The sequence below is a fragment of the Pongo abelii genome, chromosome 8 (assembly GCF_028885655.2).
Source record: "Pongo abelii isolate AG06213 chromosome 8, NHGRI_mPonAbe1-v2.0_pri, whole genome shotgun sequence".
Classification (NCBI taxonomy): domain Eukaryota; kingdom Metazoa; phylum Chordata; class Mammalia; order Primates; family Hominidae; genus Pongo; species Pongo abelii.
Window position 1 is genome coordinate 122,283,723 of NC_071993.2, and position 21,210 is coordinate 122,304,932.

General features: G+C 34.1%; 1 protein-coding gene across 4 annotated transcripts in view; it reads left to right on the plus strand.

The window, feature by feature from the left end:
• The window catches only part of ATRNL1 (attractin like 1), an 839,413-nt gene that overhangs the window by 135,484 nt on the left and 682,719 nt on the right, over window positions 1–21,210 (plus strand). For all 4 annotated transcript variants that reach the window (XM_024254146.3, XM_024254147.3, XM_054522910.2 and 1 more), the window contains exon 10: window positions 10,445–10,599. In XM_024254146.3, coding sequence (XP_024109914.2) covers window positions 10,445–10,599 — 155 coding nt within the window. The remainder of the gene's footprint in view (window positions 1–10,444; window positions 10,600–21,210) is intronic.

The following is a 21,210-nucleotide window of genomic DNA, read 5'->3' on the forward strand; positions in this document are numbered from 1 at the left end:
TAGAAGCCAAGAGCATATTTCAAAGGAAAGAGAATTTGTCAGAAGCTGCTGATTGGTAAACTAATATGAGGATTGAGTAATGGTCATGGAATCTGGCAAACCAGTGCTTTTTGCTGAACTTGACAAGAGAAGTTTCAGTGGGTGGTGAAGTCTTGATTGGCATGTGTCAAATAAAGATGAGAGAAGAGGAATTAAAGAAAAGTACTAACAACTTTTTTGAGGAGTTATAAGGAAAGGAAAGAAACAGGGTAACAAGTGGTAAGGGATGTGGGACAAGATATATATATATTTTAAGTTTGGAGAAATAATTATGTTTGTAGGTTGACAGGAAAGATCAAGAAGATGTAAGAAATGATGCCAAAAATAAAGGGAATAATGTGCTAGAGGGACGTACTTAAGAAAACAAGTAGCAATGGGATCTAGTGAACAAAGAATGGTAAACCTTACCTAGGAAGAGCATGGGCACTTTATTCATAGGAACAGATATGAAGTCAGGTTATTTGAATACAAATACAGGTAAATAAGTAGAGGTGGAGAGAACTCTTGAAAATTTTGTTTCTTTTTATTTTCTCAGTGAAGTAGGAAGTAGAGTCATCACTTGAGGGTGAGAGTGAGGGATAGTGGAAGATTGAGGTTTGAAAAGAGAAGTATGAAATCATTTAGGAGGGAGGGAGAGTGAATGAGTTAGGGAAGTGTAGTAGGATCCTTGGCAGAATTTTCCCACGTGAGAGACCCTTAATGTGCAAACACAGAGCCTTTTTATGTTTTCTGCCCTACTGTGGATGCATACTGGAATTGTCCTTAGTTTTTGCTATTATGAGCAATTGTAGCAAAAATGTTCTTATTTAGTCTTCTATTGTTTCACGACAAGTTTGTCTAAGCTATTTACTTAATAGTATAAATGCTTGGTCATGCTCTATTTTACCCAACTATACTCCAGCCTCATCTTACTAATTTGCACTTCTACCAGTGGTAAATGACAGTTCCCATTTCTTCTCAACAATCTCATTAAGATTTGATGTTTTTTCATTTTTGAATATTTTTTGCCAATATGGTGAGTATAAAATCGTGTCCTATTTTGGTTTAATTTGTGTTTCCTTAATTGCTAATGAGGTATAACATCTTTTCATATTTATTGGCCAAACAGCTACTCTGAAATTTTCACCCATATTGTCATATGTAGTTGTTTGTGTACACTTTTTTGATAATAATTTTTTGTTAGTTTTATATTTTGCCAACATTTTATCTCTCAGATTGTGGATCATCTTTTTACTCTTTGTGTGATATTTGATAAACAAAACTTATTAATTTTAATATAGCAGAAGTTGTCAATATTTTATGGATTTTGCTTTGTGTCTTGCTTAAATAATACTTACTTACCTTAGTGTTTTCAATATTGCCTTCCACACATTTAGTCTTTAACCCAACTGGATAAGGACTTTTTTTTGTGTGTATGTGTGCGTATGTGTGTGTGCACAACCAGTGCTCCCAGAACTATTTATTGAAAAATCCTTTCCATTAGTGGTCCGCAATACTAACAGTTTTTTTGGTTAGAATTACTTCCAGGTGATTGATGTTTTATATGCTTTTCTAAGTGAAATCTGTATTCATTTCCTATGGCTACTATAATAAACTATCATAGACTTGGAGGCTTAAAACAACAGAAATTTAGCTTCTCACAGTTCAGGTGGCTGAAAGTCTGAAATCCAGGTGTCAGCAGGGCCATTCCCTCTTGAAAGGCTCCAGGGAAGAATCCTTCTAGCCTTTTCCAGCATTTGGCAGCTCCAGGCATTCCTGGGCATACTTTGGTTGTAGCTGCGTTACTCCAGTCTAAGTCTTGGACTTCGTAAGGACTTCTCCTTGTGTGTTTGTATGTGTCTGAACGTGGCCTTCTTATAAGGACACTAGTCACTGGATTTAGGACCCATACTCGTTTAGTATTAGATCTATGTGATCTCATTTTAACTTAACTATCTGCAAAGACCCTATTTTCAAACTAAGGTCATACTCCAAGGTTCCAGGTGAACAATTTTGGGAGGACAGTATTCATTCAACCAGTACATTATCTTTTAATTTCTTTTTCTGTTTATGATTTGATAGACTGAAAGGCAATTGATTTTTATATTACTCTTATTGTCTAACAGTTTGCTGTATTTTTGTAATTTATGTGTAGACTTTTTTAGTGTTTTTTTTTAATAATAGTTGATCAGATTATATACAAATAATGACAGTTTTGTTTCTTCCTTTCTGGGTCTTACAGCTTTATATTTTTCTTGTCTTATAATTTCTGCTATAACCTTCAGCTCATTGTTGAATAGAAGTGTGATAACAGGCATCTATTTTATTACTGAGCTTTTAAAAAATGCTTTCAGTGTTTCTTCACTAAGAATGATGTTCACTGTGGGTTTTTTAGATATCATTATAAAGAAAGGTCTCTTTTTTCCTGGTTTGATAAGGGTTTATATTATGAATGGATGCTTGGTTTTGCCAAAGGCTGTTTTAGGAATGACTTACTTGATTTTTCTACTAAATAATTTAATGTGGAATATTATTTTAATTTATTATTAACTCAACTTGGGTTAAATCAAACTTAGTCATAATGTATTATGTGTTTTTTTTAGTTTGCTAGTATTTTTATAAGGATTTTTACATTGATGTTAATATGTGAGATTTGCACATGTTTTTTTCGAGATATTCATGTCAGCTCTTTGGTTGTGTTACTTCGGGCTTTTAAAATGAGTTGGGGAGTATTCTTTTTAATACTCTGGAACATTTATAACACGTATATATGTATATATTATTGGAATTATTTTTCCTATTTTAAAATAATAAACTTTGGGCCAACTAGGTCTGACGTTTTCTTCAGGGTGTAGAGTTTTAACTACTGAATTCAATATAATAGTTGTAAGAACATTCAGATGTTCTATTTGTTGTTGAGTCTGTTTTGGTAAGATATATTTAAAGGAATTTATCCATGAAACTAATATCTTCAGTTAAATTGTTATAAAGATGTTCATATATTCTCTCAGGATCTTTTAATATCTGCAATATCTGTAGTTGTGTTCCCTTTTAATTATTTTTAATACTGCATTTATTTATATCTCTCTATATATCTATGTATTGTTTTTGAACGGAGTTGCTTACATGATGCCCTCTTAAGCATAAATATTTTAAAATGTATTTACTAAAAAACAAAGATACTCTCTTACATAAGGATCAAATTTAGAAAATAACATGGATAGAATTTTATAATCCAACACTTATTTAATTTTTTCAATTGTACCAATATTTTTTACAAATTATAACTTATTAAAATTGCTGGATTCGATTTTTTTCTTTTTCTTTTTTTTTTGAGACATGGTCTCACTCTGTTGCCCATGCTTGAGAGCAGTGGTACGATCTCGGCTCACTGCAACCTCCACTTCCCAGGTTCAAGCGATCCTCTCACTTTAGACTCTCGAGTCACTGGGACCCCAGATGGGTGCCAGCAGGGCCGACTAATTTTTGTATTTATTAGGGACTGGGTTTTGCCATGTTGCCCTGGCTGGTCTCGAACTCCTGAGGTCAAGCCATCCGCCCGCCTTGGCCTCCCAAAGTGCTGGGTTTACTGGTATGAGCCGGATTTGATTTCTTAATAAGTTTTCATGAATGTTCACATATGTGATTGGCCTGTGGTTTTCCCTTTTTATACTCTCCTTCTCAGATTTTGATACTTTTTTCCTTACCGAGTTTGGGTATCTTTTCTTGATCCAGGATTATATCCAGGAGCATGCAGACATTTAGTTATCATGTCTTTTTAGTCTCCTTTAATTTGGAATAGTCGTCATCTTCTCATTTGAAGTATGTGCCTGGTTTGGGTTTATCTGATGTTTCTACATGATTAGATTCACATTTTGTATTTTTGTTTGGAATACCAAAATGTCATATTCTTCTCTCATGGCTGGTGAAGTTAAATTTTCGTGAAAAAACGTTTTTTATTGAGATAAAAGTCATAACATAAACTTCTTAATTTTGATCATTTAAAACAGTACAATTTAGTGGTTTTCAGTATATTCATAATATTGTGCAACTATTACCACTAGTTCCAGAATATTTCCATCAGCCCCAAAAGAAACCCCATACGTGTCTATTCTCCCTATCTCCATCTTCTGGCAACCACTAATTTAATTTCTCTTTCTCTATGGATTTGTCTAATCTGGATATTTTGTATATGTGGAATTGTACAAACATGGCCTCTTGTGTGTGGCTTCTTTCAGTTATTGTAATTTTTTTTCCAGAGTTCATCCATATTATACCATGTATCAGTGCTTCATTGTTTTTGTTATGACTGAATAATATTCCATTATCTCAATATACCACATTTAAAAAATCTATTTGTCAATAGATGTTTGGGTTGTTTTCACTTTCGACTTTTAAGAATGAAGCTGCTGTGAACATTTCTGGAAAGGTTAACTTTTATATCTTGGTAAAAGTGGTGTATTTTAGTTTTCTAAATGGTAAAGATACTATTTTTCCTTTTTAAATTACTAAGTGCCTTATTGGGAGATACTTTCAGATTATGTAAATATTTTATTTCTTATTAAACCTTTACATAACAGTTTTAATACCCATTGATGATTCTCACTAGAAAGAGTTACTACTATGATGGTTACTAAGTGGTTATATTTCATTATTCCTTCTTAGTCTCCCCAGCCTATATATTCATTTATATCAGTATGAATTCATGTATTTTTATTTTATTTAATGTTTTGTAATCAATTGCTATTCTTTATTCTGGTGCTTATATTGTCCCAGATTTGCCCAGTGAGCTCCTTTCAATCAGGTGTCTGTATTCTTTAGATATGTCCCCATCATTCTTTGTGCACTCCTTTACTTTCTGCACAAAAATTTGATTCACATCTTGTACTCTCCCTGTCCTAGTGCTCGAATAAGTCATTTCCCCCAAGGAACCTAGGTTACTTTTAGTGGAGACTGTTCTTTAAAAACTAAGATTAGAGAACTAGGCATGCTTATTGCTGTTTTGGTGTAATTTTTCCCCAGACCCTTTCAGCAGATATAGCCAGAAAATACACACACACACACAGCCCCCCCCATATCCATTTATAAATCTGGGCATATATCTGTAGCTCTACATATCTATCTGTGCTTAAATGCTGTCTGTCTAAATTGCATAATGATGCCATACAGCATTACAGGGATCATTTTTGCCTTCCCCTCTTTCACATTTGTAAATCTCTTCTGCCAGTGAGAAACTTGGTTTCCATTTTATGCTTCATACATTACAAAATATTTTTGTATGTGAAGTATGAGGAACAAGATTTACTTTTTCCATTTAATATACCATATCTGGTAAATCAGATGTAATTTTAATCCCTACCTTTTTTGTTTGTTTTGCTTTTTTTTTAGCAATAAACTTTATGTTTTAGAGCAGTTTTAGTTTTATGGATAAATGAGCAGAAAGTACAGAATGTTTCCAAATACTCTGTTATCTCCCCATCTCCCCTATCCCCACGTCTTCTATTATGTGTCTTACATGAATATGGTACATTCATTACAATCAATGAGTCAATGTTGATAAATTACTCATTAACTAAAGTCCGTAGTTTATATTAGGGTTCACTTTTGTGCTGTATATTCTATGGACTTTCACAAATGTATAGTGACATGTATCTACCATGATCATTTCATACAGAATATTTTAATTTTCCTAAAAATAACCTGTGATCCTCTTGCTTATCTCTTCCTCCCTCCAAACTCTTGGCAACCACTGATATTTTTACTGTCTCCATACTTTTGCCTTTTCTAGAATGTCATAAAGCTGGAATCATGTAGTATGTAGCCTTTTAATTTTGGCTTCTTTCACTTAGCAATAAGCATTTAAAGTTCCTTTATGTCTCTTCATGACATAATAGCCCATGTCTTTTATTGCTGAATTACGTTCAATTGTATGGAAACCATCTTTTGTTTATCCTCTTACCTATTGAAGAACATCTTGGTTGCCTCCAAATTTTGACAATTATGAATAAAGCTGCTATAAACATCTGTGTGCAGATTTTTGTGTGGACATATTTTCAACTCATTCAGGTAAACACCATGGAGTGCAATTCCTGGATGGTATCGTAAAGTTATGTTTAGTTTTGTGAGAAACTGCCAAAGTGGCTGGCTGTATCATTTTTCATTCCCAGCAGAGATGAATGAGAGTTCCTGTTGCTCTAGATCCTTGCCATCTTTTGTCAGCATTTTAGATTTTAGCTATTCTAATATGTGTGTAGTGGTATCTCATTGTTATTTTAATCTGCATTTCCCTGTGACATGTAATGTGGGATATCTTTTAACATGCTTACTTGACATCTATATGTCTTCTTTGGAAAGGTGTCTGTTCAGATCTTTTGCCTTTTTTAAAATGAGCTTGTTTTTTTGTTGAGTTTTAAGGGATCCTTGTGTATTTTGGATACCAGTCCTTTATTAGCTATGTGTTACAAATATGTTCTCCCAGACTGTGGCTTGTTGTTTCATTCTCATAACAATGTCTTTCACTGAGGAGAGGTTTTTAATTTTGATAGAATCCAAATTATGACTTTTTTCTTTCATCATTTATGCTTTTGTTGCTGTATCTAAAATGTCATCACCAAACCCAAGGTTACCTAGATTTTCTCATATGTTATCTCCTAGGAGTTTTATATTAAATAATTTTGCATTTTACATTTAGGTGTGTGATCTATTCTGAGTTAATTTTTGTAAAAGATGTAAGGTCTGTATCTAGATGATTATTTCTATTATTACTACTGTGATGCCCTGTTGTTCCAGCAATATTTGTCCAATAGACAGTCCTTTCATTGTTGAATTGTTTTTTCTATTTTGTCAAAGATCAGTTGACCATATTTGTATGTGTCTATTTCTGACCTCTCTATTCTGTTTCCTTATTTATTTGTCTATTCTTTTGCCAGTCCCAGGGACTGACTTGATTACTGTAGCTTTATAGTAATTCCCAAAGCCAGGTGGTGTCAGTCTTTGACTGTTCTTCTTCTTCAATATTGTGCTGGCTATTTTAGGTCTTTTGCCTTTACATATAAATTTTAGAATCAGTTTGATAAAAATTTGGTAAATTTATTACTAAAAATCTTGCTGGAATTTTGATTTGTATTACACTGAATCTGTATATCAAGCTGGGAAGAGCTGGCATATTGCCAGTATTAGTTTTCCTATGTGTGTTCATGTACTATCTCTTTATTTATTTAGATTTTTGGTTTATTTTATTGTTTGTAGTTTTCCTCATACCAGTCTTGTACATATTTTGTTAGGTTTCTACCTAAGTATTTCTTTTCTTTTGGTTCTAATGTAAATGGTATTGTGTTTTTGTTCTTATTCACTGCTGGTATATAAAAAATCAATTGTATATTACCCTTGTGTCCTGCAACCTTGCTATACTAGCTTATTAGTTCTAGACGGTTTTTGTTGTTGTTGTTGTTGATTCTTTGGGATTTACTTTGTAGACAGTCATATCATTTGTGAAAAAAGACCATTTTATTTCTTCCTTCCCAATCTGTATATCTTTTATTTCATTCTCTTGTCTTATTGCAGTAGCAAGGACTTCCACTAAAATGTTGAATAGAAATGGTGAGATGAAACATCCTTGCCTTATTCCTTTTCTTGGAAGGAAAACATTGTTTCTCACTATTAAATATGATGTTTTTATAGATGTTTATCAAGCTGAGGTATTTTCCCTCTATTCCTAGTTTGCTGAGTTTTTATCATGACTGAATGTTGGATTTTGTCAATGCTTTTTCTCCATCTATTGATATGATCATATGATTTTCTTTGTTAGCTTATCGACATGATGGATTGAGTCAATTGACTTTGAATGTTGAACCAGCCTAGCATACTTGGAATAAGTTCCACCTTCTTCCTCATTATATTTAAATTATCTTAGCTTAAATATTGTTCTACTAGAGAATATTTTGTTCCTTCATCCATATTATTAATTTACTGTCCACTAGATTATAGTATTTTCTTGTTTGTTTTGTGAAGAAAAATTAGAGACCAGAGATTATTTTATTTATTTTATTTTATTTTATTTTATTTTATTTTATTTTATTTTATTTTATTTTATTTTTTGTGATGGAGTCTCACTCTGTCACCTGGGCTAGAGTGCAGTGGTGTGATCTCAGCTCGCTGGAACCTCTGCCTCCCGGGTTCAAGCGATTCTCCTGCCTTAGCCTCCTGAGTAGCTGGGACTACAGGTGCATGCTACCACACCCAGCTAAATTTTTGTATTTTTAGTAGAGATGGGGTTTCACCATGTTGGCCAGCCTAGTCTAGAACTCATGACCTCGTGATTCGCCCACCTCCGCCTCCCAAAGTGCTGGGATTACAGGCGTGAGCACCACGCCCGGCCGGGGCTGTATTTTTTCTTAGCCTCCCTCTCCTCCTGGGGAAAAACTTCTGTGCTACTGCTTTGGAGTTGTAGGTGGAGGGGCTTAGTGGCCTGTTCCTCTTAGAGTGACACCACTACTTTATGTACAGAGCACTAGATGGCGATAGTAGTCTCTGGAGTCTTCTCAACTTGGCTCTTTCGGCATGCAACACTCTGCCTTACGAGTGAGGTGGGATGAAGACTATTGGGTCCAATGTTGTTAGCCTGCTGGAATTAGTGTATAGCTACCACCCTATGAGTGGCAACTGGGCATAGGAAGAGCACCCAGACCTCTCATGATCTTTCCCAGAATAGAGCTTCTGTAACCCAGAGCTGGAGGGAATGGGAAGTGCTGGTATCCTGCCACTCCTAGTGAGATATCGCTGGCCTAGAGTGGGAGTTGAGGGATGAAGGAGCCTTATGTTCTTGGCTTTACTTGCCTGCGGTAGAATTTCTATCATGCTGAATTGGTTGTGTGTGTGTGAGGCAGGCGTGAGGGGGTTGGGGTAAGTAATGTATCTATTACCATAGACTATTGCTGTTCTTTTTGAGTAAATGTTTCTTTATTTGGTGTTGCTCTTAGTAAAATTTTCTGAGGTTAATGATTGCTTTTTATAATTTTTACCAATTATAGTTCTTTTCCTAGTGGGAGTGTTTGTAGAACTCCTCATGTTACCATTCTGTAAGTGAGCTTCATACTTTTTTTCCTTTTTTGGTTTGAGACAGAGTCTCAAAAAAAAACTCAGCCTGTTGCCCAGGCTGGAGTGCAGTGGTGCGATCTTGGCTCACTGCAACCTCTGCCTCCCGGGTTCAAGCAATTCTCCTGCCTCAGCCTCCCGAGTAGCAGGGACTACAGGCACGTGCCACCATGCCCGGGTAATTTTTTGTATTTTTGGTAGAGACAGGGTTTCGCCCTGGATCAACCCAGGATGGTCTTGATCTCCTGATCTCGTGATCCACCCGCCTTGGCCTCTCAAAGTGCTGGGGTTACAGGCGTGAGACAACACCTTGCCCGGCTGAGCTTCATATTCTTTAGAAATTAATTGATATTATAATCCATGGTTTTGGAGCTGCTAAATATACTATACTAACTATACTTTATGTATTAGCTATGTTTATGTATATAATAATTCTAACTTCTAATTGTTTGTATCAGGGCTTTAGAGTAGTTATTTAGTATTTATTTATATTGTCATGCACCTTTACTACATATCCATTCATTCAGATCAGTTATAATTGTGAGCATATATTTATAATACTTTCTCTCAGAATTATACTTTAATTAAAAGAACATTTATATTAATTGTAATGTTTCACAAGATGCATTGTAATTGTAATTTTTGATTACACAAAAAATATATATCTCAAATATATATATATCTTGAGCAAATGTACCTATTCATCAATGAGTGCAATCTATAGACTCCACTTAGGTAAGGTACAAAAACAGCAAATGAATTTATGCTGTTAGAACAGTGGTAATATTCTTATAGTTTTATATGTGAGTGCTGATTACTTAGTTGTGTTCATGTTGTGAAAAATCATTGAGTTTTAGGCTTCTGATATGTTCAGTTTTATGCATGTTATACTTAAATAAAAACTTAAAAGTTTATTATGGAGTCCATATGAGTTATAAAGTTTTAACCAAATACAGTTTAGACTAAATTTACTATATTTAACTTTTTACTTATTTGGTATTTTAAAATTAGTTTTGGGCCTCTAGTTTTAAGATGGCTTGTTTCCTATCTTTGTAAATGAAAAAATAATTTATAATATAAATTATTATGAGTATTAAAAATTCTTTTTGATATTGTGTCTCCTCAAAGCATTTTAAGATGCTATGAGCCTCAAAATATTTTTTTTTGAAATATTGAAGTTTAGAGGTCATTTATAAATTGTTAAAAAATATGTTTTTTTCCCCCACAATTCCAGGGAAAACTCTGTATGCAAAGTAGACCCTTTATATAACATATATAAAATCAGGGAGGTCATTTTATCCTTTGTAATACATTTTTAAATTTTATTCTGTAGGACTATTTTGAAAGAAAGTGGGTTTGCCAGATACCTTCATTCAGCTGTTCTTATCAATGGAGCTATGCTTATTTTTGGAGGAAATACCCATAATGACACTTCCTTGAGTAACGGTGCAAAATGTTTTTCTGCCGATTTCCTGGCATATGACATAGGTATGTATCTGTTAGGATTGTACAAAGTAGGAAATACCAGAAATTTTCCATATAGATATTCTCAAATACATTAATTGATAGCATGTGTATATGTCATTTTAGAGATAAGTGATAGAGTATGAATGGAATTCTTTCTAATTTCAGCATAGTAGTATTATAGTAATAGAGGCAGGAGAACAGAAGTACTGAGCAGAAGTAGTGGTAGATACAGGGGAATACAAAAAGCTGGATTTGGGTGTCCTTTTTGAAGACTTTTTATGTTGTTTCCCTTTGTGAACACTGTATCAGTTTATTGTGTTTGCTACATATTAATTTTGATAATGGGTAGATATGGAATACTGTTGAATTATGTAAATTTTTATACATAGTAGGAATGTAAACATTTTAGATTTTAAGGGATAAGCAAAAATATATTAAACATTTCGGATATACTTACTAAGTATAGGAATCTGATAGAACTAGAGAAAGGAATAGAGATAGTAGAGCTAAAGAAATAAGATTTTGAGACGAAATGGAAACCCAGATGTATCTGGGAAACAACTATATAAGCACGTTTTCCCAAAGAACTAAAAACAGTGTGCATTTATACAATTCACCTAATTTTAGTTATGCAATATAGTCCTGTCAATTTCTGAATATTTAAGTGAATGTATTTATTGAAATACTAAATTTAGGTATCCAGTAGACCCTTGTAGTGAAAATATTGTTTTTCTATGTATCGTATTATATATAAAACCTAGCCGATATTTACAATATACTTATCAGTACTTAAGAGCACCTTTTATTGAGGGTATAAATAAAGTATTATACCAATTTGAAGCAATTAGGAAACATTTTTATAAGTAAAAATAAAAGAACACATTTAATAGATGTAAGAAGTATATTTTTTCTCTTAAACCTCATAAAGGCACATAATCTGCTTTGGTAAATTATTTCAAGTAGAATCATGTAAAGAAAACTATCACTATTAATAAGCACTTTAATCTTTTTACTATTACAGTTGTTTCAAAGGAAATTCCTAGTAGTAAAGTTAAGCATGGTTTTTAAATCTAAGTAATGAATGTCATTCTGTGATTAATCATTCGATACTAGTAATTTAATCTTTTTCTTTTTGAAATAATAATTTGAAGTGGTAACTTCTGATGAACATGGGATTGTCTCAGATTTTAGGAGGCTCATGAATCATTGTTTGAAATTAGTAAAATGGGTTGAATGAAGTATTGAATCTAGGCTGGCAGTGACTTTATCTCATTGCTAGATTGGGCCTGTCAATATATTATTGTTTTGGCTATGGTGATAAGACACTGGGCTTATTTTTCTGGAAGTTGATGAAAGTTTTGTTTGCTTGTTTTTCTTCTGGGGAAAAAAAATCCCCCAAAAAGTATAGATTGTTGTTGTCATTGTTAAAAATCCATGAAGTGGAATTTTGAACTTTTGCAAAAGGTTCTTCAAGGAGCTTCCACACAATGTCTATACTTCAATGAAGAATTTAAGGTTGAGCTATTTTCTGGCTGACAAAATGGGAATGTATTTTTATTTTTTCATATTGTTGAAGATTATGACGTATCAAGTTTTATGTGTCAAAAAACTTAGGTGAAAAAATTTGGAGAATTTTGTTTCAGAAATAGAAAGATGTCAGATTATGATGATTCTAATTACTATTATTTATTTAATTTCCTTCTATGTGCTAGGTACTATGTTAAGTAATTTATATACAAAATCTTTAACCTACCTTGTAGCATGGTACTATTATCCTAATTTTCAGAAGATTAAACAGATGAGAGTAACAGGAACTTGCCAAAGCCATGCAGGTAGTAGGTGGTAGATCTAACTTTTCTAACTCCTAAAACTTGTGGTAGTTTTTCTATTTGACTACATCATGCTGATTAGTTGGGCCCAGTGTATGTTCTTAATTATGGCAACAAATTACCTTATTCTTAGTAATGCTTGTTTCTTAATGCTGTGGAAATGTAGAAGAAAATATGAGTTCCATTTTTTCAAGCAAGTTGTTCAGACTGGAGGAAGGAATAGCATATTTTAAACAGTTTTACATTTTAACAAAGGTTTTTTTTTTCCCCTTGTGCTAACACTGACAACAAAAACATAAAGACAGTTCCACAATTCAACATAGGTTAAAACTGTTTGGCTTTATCTCATTTGATTATTTGTAGGTAGTTCTCAAAAAGGTTCTCTAAAATAATCTGTTTTTTCCTCTTGGGTTTGGAGTATGAAATGTTGGACTATTTTCCTGGTAAAAGGTATTTTTCATATTATTCTTTATACTTCAACAAATGTCTTTCAAAATAATTGTTTTCCTCATGGAGTATGTTTTTGTGGAAATAGATATAAGCATTATATAATAAACCAATTAGGAAACAGAAAAAATGTCATGTTGGTAGTTTTTCTTTTCACTGTGGTACACCAGGACTTTTTTGGTGCATTTATGGAAGGCACTTAAAAGTTTAGCTGATTGTTTTGTGTCATATGATATTTAAACAGATAGGAATATTTGTACCATTTCTAATTTTTTATTGTTGCAAAATGTATTATTTCAACATTACTCTCACAGTAAATTTTATACAGTCAATATCGCTAATCTTTGGGTATATAACCTTGCCTTCACAGTTCCCATTCTATTATTGCATGATGGATGTAGAAGGCATATGCTGGTGATTTTCAAACATGCCCATAACTTGGCATCCTCTTTGGAGGTTGGTTGGAAAAAAAAACTAACTTATGTAATCAGATTCTTTGAGATTGGATACTGGACATCTATGTTTTTTAAAAGTGACTAAAGTGCCGCTGATAATACAGCTAGGGTGGTGAATAAGATAGGTTGAGTATAACACATAGCATGACACATTTCTTAATTTGACTGTAACATATGACATGACACGTTTCTTAATGTTCTAGTTTGTAAATCTAGTTTGAGGTCAGATTTTAGAATCCAAAAACTATTAATTTTTTTTGTTATTGTTAGTGCTGTTATTATTACTTTCAGAAAGCCACCATGACACCTTCTTCAAGGTTAACAAGAACTTTCTGGTAAAGATAACCTTCTATTTAGAATTCACACAGAATTCTGAAACAAGATGCAAAACAACTTATTGACCATATTTTTTCTGAATCAAAAAGATAATAGAGGATAATAGAAACATGAAAATGTCATTTCCTGAGTTAAATTATTTAAGAATGCGTAGGGAATAGGATTTGTATAAGAACTATATCTTGCAGAAAGTAGAACAGCTGAAATTTCAAATGAGATTTAAAGAATAATTGAGTTTTCAAAATAAATTCCCTGAACATAGTGGTTTACTTATGACATTAATTTCTTTGTAGGTGATTATTTAAAAACTAAATCAGTAAAAACTAAAAAGAAATTTTATATTTGAGAAAGTAATATTTTAATTGGTAGTATATAATAATGTATATTCTTAACCATTTTATAATACAGTGAAATTGCAGTTCTGTGTACTCTCAAAAGATCACTTAACTGGCCAGGCGTGGTGACTGACTCCTGTCATCCCACCACTTTGGGAGGCAGAGGCAGGCTGATCACCTGAGGTTGGGAGTTTGAGACCAGCCTGACCAACATGGAGAAACCCCATCTCTACTAAAAATACAAAAATTAGCTGGGTGTGGTGGTGCATGCCTGTAATCCCAGCTACTCAGGAGGCTGAGGCAGGAGAATCGCTTGTACCCTGGAGCAGGAGATTGCAGTGAGCCGAGATCACGCCATTGCACTCCAGCCTGCGCAACAAGACCGACACTCCATCTCAAAAAAAAAAAAATCACTTAACTAATTAATGAAGCCTAGGATACCTGATTTTGTCCAACCCTTTGGAGTGATATATATGTATACATATATAATAGATATAGTTTGGTAAGGCATATAATTTCATAGCAAAATCATATTCAAATTAAGACATCTAATTATTTAATTTTTTGGAATACTCACGCAAAATTATGAAAATTCCAATCTGCTTGCTTTTCATGTTTATAATTATTTTTATTTTCTGGAGGTTATTGTATTAGTTCCTCTCTCTGTTTATCAGTATTTCTCTATGCACTTCGTTAAATTCTTAGGGCTCTTTCTTGATGAAAGTGGTACCACTTACCTGGCCATCTGAAAGAAACAGTTCCTTTGTAGATCAGGAAAATCCTTAGAATCATCACACATTTCTTTCAATGAATTTAGCCAACTGTTGACTGTTTTAAGCTTCATTGTATCCTTTGCTCAAGGTGTTCTCTTTCATTTTTTTGGGATTATATACAAGAAATAGTAGTTTAATCTTTTTTAATAAGAAGCCACTAAGTAAAAGAAAAAATAACCTTTTATTTTGAGGAAAGGATGAACTAACATTTATCTAATGTTTTCAATAGTGCTTGGCATGTCACACATGATTTATAATGTAATTATTGTTACATCTGTGTAGTGTACATTACTATATTTAATTTATAGAAGAAGACACTGTGATTTACTATGGTTAAACCCAAACTCACACAGGCTATAAGATGTTGTATTCAGAATTTAAAGTTAAGTCTACATTCAGAGTCCTTTTGATACTAACACTATACGCTGTGATATTTATTTTTCCTGGTTTAACAGGAAAAAATTGGAATTTCAGTTGGAAAGAACTTGTTAGTGTAATAAGACATTCAAAAATAGTTTTTATCAATAGATTTAATCATATTTCTGAGATGTATTTGAATTTCACTCTACCTGTCCCCGTCCCGAATAAGTTGATTGGAAAATAGTGACCTCAAGATAGAAAATCTAGGAGAAAGAAAAGGATAATGGATAATGAATCTCTCTCATTCTTAACAAGTCTGTATCCATTTTGAGAGACTGTATTGAATACAAAAATTACTGAATAAAGATTAATGAAAAAAATGCTCTGAAAAAGCATCCTCTTTAATAAATAGTGCTGGGAAAAGTTGACATTCATTTGCAGCAGTATGAAACTAGACCCTCCACTCTAAACTAAAAATGGATCAAAACAATAAAACAACAGAAGACAGGAGTAATCCTTCAAGACATGGGTCTGGAGAAGATTTTCTGAAAAAGGCCGCAACAGCACAGGCAACAAAAGCAAAAGTAAACAAATGGGATCATATAAAAATAAAAAGCTTTTGCAAAGAAAAGGACAATCAACAGAATGAAAAGACAATCTCCAGAAGGGGAGAAAATATTTGCAAACTATTCATCTGATAGGGGATTAACATCCAGAATATACAAGGAACTAAAAAAACTCAATGATAAAAAAACCTCAACAAACAATCCATTTTGCAAATATTTAACAAAAATAGGGAAATGATCTCAACAGATATTTCTCAAAAGAAGACATACAAATAACCAATAATATATGATAACATGCTCAACATCAGTATTCATCAGGGAAATACAAATCAAAACACAATGAAGTATCATCTCACGCCATTTAGGATATCTATTATCAAAAAGACAAAAAAATAACAAATGCTGGTGAGGATGCAGAACAATGGGGAAATGTTTTTGATGGAAATGTAAGCTAGTACAGCCACTATGGAGAACAGTATGGAGGTTCTTCAAAAACTACAAATAGAACTATTATATGATCTAGCAATACCACCACTGGACATTTATCCAAAGGAAAGAAAATCAGTATATTAAAGAGACACCTGCACCTCCAGGTTTATTGCAGTACTATTCACAACATCCAAGATATGGAAACACCTAGGTTTCCAACAAGAGATGAATGAATTTGAAAAATGTGGTATATATACATGCTGAAATACTATTCAGCCATAAAAAGAATGAAGTCCTATCATTTGTGGCAACATAGATGGAACTGGAAGACATTATGTTAAGCGAAATAAGCCAGGAACAGAAAGTTAAACACTGTATGTTTTCACTCATATGTGGAAGCTAAAAAAAGTTCATCTCATAGAAGACAAAAGTAGAACAGAAGATACTAGAGGAGGGTAGGGGGAAGTGGTAGGTTACACAGAGAGATTTGTTAAAGAATGCAAAATTACAGCTAGATAGGAGGAATACATTGTAGTGTTCTATACCAGTGTAAGATGACTATAGTTAACTATTATGTATAGTTTCAAATATCTAGAATTAGGATATTGAATAAATATCCTAATTCTAGGATATGATAAGTGTTCGAGATGATTGATATGCCAATTACCCTGATCTGATCACTATACATTATATGTATTGAAGCATCACTACATACTCCATTAATATGTACAATTGTAATATGTACAATTATTTCTCAGCAAAAACTGTAAAAAAGGAAAAAAGTTTTAAAAAGTCTTAACTCTTGGGAGAAGAAGGCAGGACAAAGAAGTCATGAATGTAGAATAAAAATTTTAAAATAAAATATTAACACATAGGATCCAACCATATTTCAAAAACTTAATAAACTATGTTCAGGTAGGATTCATTCTAGGAATTCAACTGTGATTCGTTATCTGGGAATCTATAAATATAATTTATTAGTTCAAAACTACTAAAGCAACAGGACATATCATTGTGTGTTAAGACACTATAAAATGATTTCGCCTACTTTGCCTGGCAGACAGTAAAAAACTAAATAAATATTTAATGAATGCCAGGGGACAAATCCTAAGAGAAGATATGGGTATGAATGAGTTTTTTTTTTTTAACTGAGAATGAGATAACCTAGAGTACATTGTGCTTATTTTAGAATATTAAAAGAAGTTTTGAAGTAGGGAGCCAAAAAACAAAATCCCAGTAAAGTACCATCATTTCAGGGGCAGGTGGGAAAAGATATTTGGCAACATCCAGAAATGTAATCTATTACAGAAGTTTTGAAATGGCTAATATAGGTTTTTCTTTATATTCATCTTGTTATGAGCCTTGTACATACAACCTATGTGTACTTTCTGTCTTATTTCAAATTTGCAGTTAAGACTAACTTATGAATTGGCATTTTAAGTGAAACAGTAAAAGATTTTTTTTTTTTGAGATGGAGTGCAATGGTATGACCTCAGCTCACTGCAACCTCTGCCTCCCAGGTTCAAGTGACTCTCCTGCCTCAGCCTCCCAAGTAGCTGAGATTACAGGCGCCTGTCACCATCTCCGGCTAATTTTTGTATTTTTTTTTTTTGTATTTTTCAGTAGAGACAGGATTTCATCATGTTGGCCAGGCTGGTCTTGAACTCCTGACCTCAGGTGATCTGCCTGCCTTGGCCTCCCAAAGTGCTGGGATTACATGCGTGAGCCACCGTGCCTGGCCAAAAGATTTTTTAAAGTGTCTTTACAGTAATACAGATATATATATACACACACACACACACATATGTTTATATATATGTATATGTATATTATGAAAAAAACATGAGCATTTATGGAAAAATTAGCCAGTGAATTTACATTTTCCACTTGCATTTTTTAATGTATAATTGTTAAAATAAATCAGTCTCCCTTCAGCTTGAGTTTTAATGTAATTATCTATCCCTCATGTGTAAATAGTTTTGATAGTATAGTACCGTTTGCTCAAATTTGGGTTTGAGAGAACAGTAACTCTAATTTTTTGATCTTATGTGTATTGAGTATATGGTTCATAATTAATATTTAGTACCCTAAATAATGAGTACATTAACAGGTATGTTATTTTATTTTTTATTTTTTTAAGACTGTATTCCAGAGAGTGTATATTATCTTGGTTTTCATTCTTTTCATCGTGGCTGTTTTGTTGGTATAGAACATTATTTCTGTAATTTTCATGATGTCAGTAACTATGGAATTTGCATTAATTTGTTTGGCCTTGAACTGTTTATGAAGTGATAATAACCTAAGTGCTCCAGAAATATATTTTCTTCTTGGCAAGAAATATAAATTATAGTCAGACAGATTAAAAATGTAAGAATTGGTTTAGACTACTTGTAAGAATTTTAGTGTAAGAATTGGTTTAGACTACTTGTAAACACATTATATTTATTTAGTATTGAGCTTTAAGGCATTTGATTTATGCCCACATATCAAGCTGGCATATTTGTGTTTTCTTCCTCTTGTTATCTGGACAGCAGAGAATTCCCCATATGGCCATAGGGAGGGGTGTTGATGTAACAGTGCTGGATGACATAGGGATTTAAGCTACGTACTTATAAAGATTGCTTGCGCCCTGTGTTTCTGCTCATACTTGATCATGGGTACCACTTCCATTTTATATTCTTAGGGTTATTGGTAACAGAACTAGCTCATGATTGCAAACTCTCAACACATAGTCACTTGATTACCCATGGTCAAGCATTCTATTTTTATCTGGACCCAATGGCATGGCAGTAATAGAGGTATATAACTTTCCACCACAAATGGTATGGCCTTTGACATGTGTGTGAAGACTGCATTGTGATTCTTTCACTGGGGCTTGCCATAAATTCCACATACTACTTTTTCCAACCGTGACACTACCAATAACTATAGTATGTACTGGGTCATATGTCTCTAGCTGCAGAGTTGCATGCAGGGTAGACTTCACTGACAGCAGAGCTATTTCCTACCCTGGCTGGAAAGAGCTGGCAGCCTTTAATGTCTTCCAGTATATGGGCTGAAGCAGCATTCCTAGGAGTGGAATATGCTGCCTTTAGAACACAAAGAGGCCTACCAGATGGTTTGCTTTCTTCTTTATAGTGGGAGTTGCGAGATGCATAATTGGTCTTTTAATTCAGATGAGCTGTCTGAGAATGTTCTTTTCCACTGGACCCCTAAATATTTTACCAATATCAAAGTCTCTGAATCCTTGTAGGTTTTATTTTCCACCCTTTGAAGCATATGTCTTAAGAAGGTCTCTGTTGCATTATTCTTGGCCATCTGGCCCAATTAGCCTAATGTTGTTAATGTAGTAGAACAACGTAATGTTCTGCAAGATATCCAACAGGATCAAATGTATTCTGACTATGTATGACAAAAGAGGGCGGAATTAATATCATCCTAAGGCAAAAGTGTGAAAGTATACTAGTTTCCCCTCCATGTGAATGCAAACTATTTTTGATCCTCCTTTTTGATAGTTAGCAAAGAACACATTTGCCAACTCCATGGCCATGTTAATCTGCTCTAATAAAGATATACATCTTGCACGACACCTGCAATTTTAGTTCTACTTGGTAGTAGGTGACTGCTATCCTTTAAGCTTTGTTTAGTTTGCAGGGGCCAAACTGATGATTTAAATGGAGATTTGATGGGGTCCATTATCCTGGCATTATTTAGATTCTTTAGGGTGATACTAATTGCTTCTACCCACTCTCTCTGGAATGTAATAGTATTTTAAAATTTATGGTATTATCCAGGGGATAAAAGCTCCCAGAGGCTTCCACTGTGAGAAGCAAAGACCAAATGTGGTAGGTGTTGTGCCATTTGCTAAGTCTGTTTTTTCCAATTCTATATCCAGCAACTGAAGACATGATCACTGGGTGAGTCTGTGACCCAGTGGACCCATTTTGAGCTGGACCTTGTCCAGCTGTTTTCCTATTGTCTCCCATCATTGGGCTCAGTTCTATTACAGTTTCTCCTACCATCAGCTTTGGTCTATGGAGGAAAGCCACGAAATTCTTAGTGATGCTAGTTTCTCTCCCACCATCATATTCTTCATGGCTTTGGTAATTGGCATATCCTCTGGCCCTTTCCATAGATAAAATGGCCTGGTGGGTTTTCTGGCATCACATAGTATATCGACTTCAGCATGTGCACATTTTTAGACTTTTAATCACTGCCTTTACTGTTGGCTATGGCAGTTCCGGCATTTTGACCTTACTTAGCATGGGGTATATTTTTCATGTTTTACATGTTTCTAGGAGTCATCCAGATAGCAAGTTAACATCACCTCTTGTGGCATCCTTGTCAGAAAGGGAAATCCTGCATCTTGGGAGAAGGCTTTCAAATCAGTAAACTCTCCTTAATCCAGTCATAAGGTTCTGGCCCCCTTGATCAAGCTCCCCTCTGAACCTTGTACCACTTATACTCTCCCACCTCCTGCCAACATGTGCTGTCTAGCTGTCTAGGTTTGTTTTTGTTTTTGTTGTTGTTGTTGTTGTTGTTTTGAGACAGAGCCTTGCTCTGACATCCAGGCTGGACTGCAGTGGTGCGATCTTGGCTCACTGCAACCTCCGTCTCCCGGGTTCAAACAATTCTCCTGCCTCAGCCTCCTGAGTAGCTGGGACTACAGGTGCCCACCACCACACCCAGCTAATTTTTTTGTACTTTTAGTAGAGACGGGGATTTCACTATGTTGGCCAGGCTGGTCTCGAACTCTTGACCTTGTGATCCGCCTGCCTCAGCCTCCCAAAGTGCTGGGATTACAGGCGTGAGCCACTGCCACCAGCGAAGTTCTTATAGATTCTTTGGTGGCATACTCTCTTTCTTTCCTTAGCAGTCCCAGCATGTACCTAGATGAGTTATGTTGATACCCAACCCAAGTTATAGGCCCTCTAGCCAGTACTGAAGATGTGAGCAGATTCTGACCTGGGCCACAGGTCTTGCTGGAGAGTAGCCTCTATATTGTGTTTAAGCAAAGGCAGAGTGCTATCTGTCTTTTAGGAGGGTAGGGTGGATCATTCTGCAGTGTCAGATGATTCAGGAAAATTTGGGAATTCAAAATT